The sequence below is a fragment of the Prionailurus bengalensis genome, chromosome D1, assembly GCF_016509475.1.
Source record: "Prionailurus bengalensis isolate Pbe53 chromosome D1, Fcat_Pben_1.1_paternal_pri, whole genome shotgun sequence".
NCBI classification, from domain to species: Eukaryota; Metazoa; Chordata; class Mammalia; order Carnivora; family Felidae; genus Prionailurus; species Prionailurus bengalensis.
In genome coordinates this window covers 62,835,719-62,841,783 of record NC_057346.1, presented here as the reverse complement: position 1 = coordinate 62,841,783, position 6,065 = coordinate 62,835,719, and the positions used below count along the sequence as shown (strand labels likewise).

Here is a 6,065-nt window from a genome sequence, read left to right as displayed (position 1 = left end):
GCAGGAGAGGCATCTAGGGGATATGCAGATCTCTTTAAGTATAAAGAAGTTTGTTTCTTTAATTGCCAAACACTCCCACTGTAATCCAGTTCCACTTGGCTAAGGCTTGGCAAGACCCTCAGATAAGGAGTAGTCAGGGAAAATTCCCAAGTTATCACAGAATCCAGGCAAGGAAGACTTCCTTTGAAGCAACAGGAAAAAGGATTCACAGAAGAAAGTTTTCATTGCTGTCTGATATACCAAGAAAAAAGAGAATCAGAACTCATTCCAGGATTGAAAAATGAAATTTCCCTTCCAACATGAAAATAATTGCTGACTTTTATTAGCAATTCCAAAGGTGGATCTGATCCTTTTTACCTCTTACAACCTCCTCAGTAACTTCTGGATTCCCTGCTTGATCTCTTTGGTCCTCACACCATAAACAATGGGGTTCAGAGCTGGGGGGATGAGGTGGTGCAGGATGTTGAGCAGGATGGGGACATCTGGGGGAATTCTCTTCCTGGCCAGGTTAGTGATGACCAGAACCAGCAGGACAGTGCTGAAGAAGAGGATGAGGATGAAGTGGGAACCGCACGTGCTCAGGGCCTTGGCCGCAGCACCCTCAGCCTTGATCCTTAGCACAGCTTTCAGGATGAAGGAGTAGGAGAGAACAATAAGGATGAGGTCAGAGCCCAGGAGGGTCCAGCCTGCCACAAACTGGTAGAGCCGGTTGAAGGTGATATCATCACAGGAGAGTTTGGACACAGACAGGTTAGTGCAGATGCAGTTCTTGATGGTGTTCTCTGCACAGTATGTGAGTTGAGAAGACAGGACAGGAACAGGAAGAGAAAAGAGGCCATTCCGGGCCACAACAAATATGGTAGCTCTAACCACAAAATGGTCGGTGATTATGGATGGGTATCGTAGTGGGTGGCAAATGGCCACATAGCGGTCATAGGCCATGACCATGAATGTACAAGACTCCATGGTCAAGAAACTGTTCATGATGAACATCTGGAGGAAGCAGGCAGAAAAGCTGATGGACCTGAGGTCAAACCAGAAGATGGCCAGGACCTTGGGGATGACAGTCAGGCAGAGCACGATGTCCAGCAGGGAGAGGAGGCTGAGCAGGTAGTACATGGGCTCGTGCAGAGAGGCCTCCAGCTGGATGGTGAGCAGGAGGGTGGCGTTGGCCCCCATGGCCAGGAGGAAAAGGAGGCTGAGGGGCAGAGACAACCAATGCTGCCAACTCTGGTAGTTAGGGAAGCAGATGAGGAGGAATTCGGAGACTGGAGCAGTGGAGTAGTTGCCGGGTGAGGCCATGTAAAGTGTCCTGATCACGCTGGAAATCCAGAGTTCCTAAAAATGTAGGACAAAATATATCAACAAAAAAATATGTGTTCTAGATGTTGTAAAACTCAGGTTTCCATTGGGACACTTAACCTGTCTCAATGAACTTTTCAAATCATCAGCATCATCATCAATCATTGCTGACATTTAACTGAACACTTGCTATGTGCCAACTCTAAGCCGAATGCTTTATAATTATTATCTTATTTCATCCTTTACAAAAAATCTTGAGAGTAATTAATACTGTTATCTTAATTTCACAGATAATGAAAGGATACAGGCAAAGAGGAGCAGGGTGGTTTAATCAAAACTGGCAAATCAGTTTAAGTGGTGAGATCAGGACGGTGACAAGAGTCTGACTGGTGTTTCTGCTTCCAGCCTCCACACATTATATAGCTTCAACAAGCACAATTAACTAAGTCCTACCTTCCCTCAGAGTTTACAAGGAATAACTATATTTCACTGACTATATGGAGGTCCTAGAGCAGCCTCTATAGACATGGACAGGGCTTGTCAGGGTTCCTTACTTTTATTCAGGAAATAATTGAATTAGAGGTAAAGTATTCTTGACTGCACCCAACAGCAATAATTTCTTACTGCCCCAAAGGAGATTTTATTCTAAGGCATAGTATTTATCGCTGTCTCACTGGATTATTTGCTATTGTTTGTCTTTGGAAGTTTCGAGTGTTTTCTTTGGTTTGGATCCTTTAGATGAGACTGCATTTTATGTTCTGGTGACAGAGACAGTCAGTAATTAGTGGTACACCAGGAGGATATAAAAATTGTAAGTTTTGGGTTAAATAGGTGATGGAGATTAAAGAGTGCACGTGTGGTGATGAGCACCAGGTGATGTATGAAATTACTGAATCACCGTATTGTACATCTGAAACTAATATAACACTATATGTTAAGTGTATTGGAATGTGAACAAAAAGTTTAAAAAATTGTAAGTGCTATGACAGTTTTTTAAATAAAAGAGAAAACAAATCTTTGAAGGAGTCCAAAAGAGGAACACATTTTGAAACTTAGAAGGTAGGAGAAGTATCTTGTTAGCCTGGGCAGGTAGTTGAGAGAGGCCTGGAGACTGCAGCAACATCCAGAGTTTGGGACTAAGAGTAGCTGCCATTTTATGCCTGGAACATTGAATAGTGTGGTGTTATTTTCAGCTCACTCATGTGGGTTCCTTGACTTGCACTATTCTAGGAGGACTCTGGGATCCCTCGATATATAGTCAGGCTATAAACTAACCTGTCAAAGGAATTCTATCCAAAGGTGAGATACTCTAATCATGGGGCCTTGACTGATGCACTGTTAACTCTTTTCCCACTCTGAGAGAGTCCAGGTTTGGAGGATTCACTCTGACAAAGACTAGGCCAAGAGCATCATGGATCATTTTGGAGGCCACTTTCTGCTCTATTCTTTGAGTCAATAGCGTCCTCTGAGTTGTCCTGTATTGCTGAAATTGCACTAACCACCTACCTGCTCCTTGGATAGTGATCTTTCCTTTATACAAAGAGCCATTCCTTGTTTCAGGATGGACAAGAAACAATGGATTGGACAAACATTTCAAAATCAGAATCAGTAAGAATTACATGTAGGGGATGAGTAAAGAAAGACATTAGAGTATTCATTATTCAAAAATTGCCCAAATGTGTACTTACTGATCACTATTGGGCAAGGTGATATGTAACAAACTGAAGAAAGATGAATGAAACAAGGTCTTGAATCTTGAGTCACAATGACTTTATGTTTTTGAACTTGAGTGACAGAAAAAATAAAATCTTTATTGCAAAATTAGAAAAGGGAATGGGAAAAAAAGGATAGAGTTTTCAGAATAAGAATATGAATTTATATTTGAATTGTTATGCAGGAGATATTTGCAAAATATACAGGTAGAGTTTTTAAGCTATCATTGAAAATACAATATTCCTGGAATTCAGTAGGAAATTCAAGTATGCAAATGAAGATGTATTTGCATTAAAAAATAAGGTTAAAGAGGTATTAGCATATAAAATAATTGAAGAAAACCTAATAATGACTTAAAATCTAAAACTTAGACTGATAAGAATTTTCAAGTAGATTTTGTAGATTTAGGAGAAAATGGAAATATTTGATAGAGTAAGTTTCTAGAGAGAATGGGGGGAGTTACTTCAATAGTATAAACAAGGACTTTTATTCTAGCTTCTTCCACTCCTCTATTCACAGAAGAAAATGTCTATACTGGAAAATAAAAAGGATAAGTATTATCCACATGGCAAAACTGTAGGCCTTGGGCTGCCTAGTTGGCTCAGTCAGTGACTTTGGCTCAGGTCATGATCTCACAGCTTGTGAGTTTGAGCCCTGCAAAGGGTTCTGTGCTGATAGCTCAGAGCCTGGTGCTTGCTTCAGATTCTGTATCTCCCTCTCTCTTTGCCCTTCCCCCACTCTCTCTCTCTCTCTTTTAAAAATTAATAAACATTGAAAAAATTAAAAAAAAATCTCTATGCCTTGGGTTAAGTAGTTTGGTAATGAAACAAAGCAGAAGAAAAAAAATGATGTTGGATCTCTTACAGAATACTCAAAACAAAACAAAAAACCAGTCATACCCATCATTGTCTTCTAATTACAGGGTGAGAGAAAGTATCCTGTTGCCTAGAGGAGAAATGCTTTTCCCACTAAAGTAGGAGGAAATTATCTGTGTTCATGGATACTTTTGGAGGTCAGTGGAAAGTTCTTTTTGTTCTGTTTTGTACAAAATGGTGTTACTTTCCAGGTATCCTAGTCTTTCTTTAGAAAGCCAAACATTTTCTTCACTTGCTTTGTGTCTTAACAGGCATCATCAGTCTTGCTATTAAAAATATGGCAGCCAATATTCTTGGGTTGGCATCCTGAAAATGAGTTCTTTCTGTTCCCTTTTAACAATGGCCCCAAATGAACAACATATATTGTACATACATATGTAAATACATAATATGTAATATGCACATTATAAGTAAAATGCAATATACATGCATACAATACGTATAATAATATATTTTTTGTAAACACAGAGTACAACTAATGGTTGCTGCATGGGGAAAAGGGTGGGAGATGGACAAAAATGGGTGAAAGGGAGTGGGAGATAACAGGCTTCCAGTGATATGGTAACTATACTTGTGGTAAGTACTGCATAATTTTAAATTTGTGGAATCACTATGTTGTACACTTAAAGTTAATGTAACATTCTATGTCAACTATACTCAAATAAAAAATTAATTTTAAAAAAAGATGCTAGTGAGACCATAACTGTCATATAAAAGACATCTTTGAGAAACAGAGCTACATGTCTTTAGGAAAAGTATTCAAAATAGTTGAAGTTCACCAAAGGTAGAAAATAGAAGCTAGCCAATAAGTCAGTTTTAGGCATATAAACCTATGTAGGATTTTTTTACATGGTAAGCAGAATTATCTGTGATTCCTTGTGGCTCAGATCCAATTATCCTAGCATGTGGAATCTATGTTCTGTAAACTCATCTGCTTTGATTCTTGTTGTTTGTTGTTGTTTGTTGTTTTTGTTGGCAACTGTCTTTTTTCCCTCACTACTAAACAAAGAGCTAAGTGGCCAAGTACTAAGAAAGGTGACAGTAAGGGCTGTCATAGCCAAACAAGCAGAAAAGAGTTGGGGAGTCACGGCAGGATGAGAGAGGGAGCTCAGGAAGCAAATAATTAGTATAGTTGGAATTACTGATCCTGCTTACCTATCCCATTTCTATGAGAGTGAAGTATCTTCTCTATTGCTAGAGAAGATAATGAAGGTATTGATTTGATCTAAGGACTTTCACTTTGAATATCCCAGATTTTCCAAATACAGATTATTCTCTCTCTCTCTCTCTCTCTCTCTCTCTCTCTCTCTCTCACACACACACACACACACACACACACACATACACACACGCACGCACACATGCACGCATGCACACACACACCTTTCTACCCGTTGTAGATCTGCAAGACGAATCAAGGATTCAGGAGTTCTAACTGGGGTGGGGTTAGCTCTTTCATATACTTACATATGTAATCAGGAAGATGACCTTCATTATGAATTAGAGAAATAATAAGACAGAAAACATACCCACTTTTTTGGAAGGACTTCTGGTTTCCAATAACCTCAAGTTCTGGATCCTTGGTGACTTGATCTATTTAATAAGCAAGAAATCAGTCAGTGCTTTGTCGGTACCTGATTATAATGTTAGGCATAGAAATGTACCACATAGATTAAGCAATACAGGTATTTTCTGAGAGCTTAAGTAATAGAGGAAAATTGACTTAAGAGCACTTATAAAACAGTATAGTTGTGGCTCTAATAAAGTTGATCTGGGGTGCCTGGGTGGCTCAGTTGGTTGAGTGTCCAACTCTTGGTTTTGGTTCAGGTCATGATCTTGTGGTTTGTCAGTTCAAGCCCCATATTAGGCTCCGTGCTGACAGTGAAGAGGCTGCTTGGGATTTTCTCCATCTCTCTCTGTCCCTCCCCTGCTTGTGCTCTTTTTTGCTCTCTCTCTCTCTCTCTAAACAAATAAGTAAACTTTTTTAAAAAGTTGATCATACAGTGGGAAGAGAATAATGAAGCAATGTGATATGGTTGAAAAGCTGGCCTCTGACAAGTGAATTCTAAGTCTGGCTCTTATGCTCATTGTATGAGCTATTTAAACTCTATGATACATACATTCCTCATTTATGAAATGGATAAATTATATTTAACTTCAGGTGTTGTGGAGAGA

At 39.3% G+C, this 6,065-nt stretch overlaps 1 protein-coding gene across 1 annotated transcript; it reads right to left on the bottom strand.

Annotated features, from left to right (window-relative positions):
- Window positions 1-360: 360 nt before the first annotated feature.
- Window positions 361-1,314, bottom strand: LOC122482626 (olfactory receptor 56A4-like). Its single transcript, XM_043578940.1, has one exon. The coding sequence runs from the start codon at window positions 1,300-1,302 to the stop codon at window positions 361-363; it is 942 nt and encodes a 313-aa protein (XP_043434875.1). The 5' UTR covers window positions 1,303-1,314.
- Window positions 1,315-6,065: the final 4,751 nt, after the last annotated feature.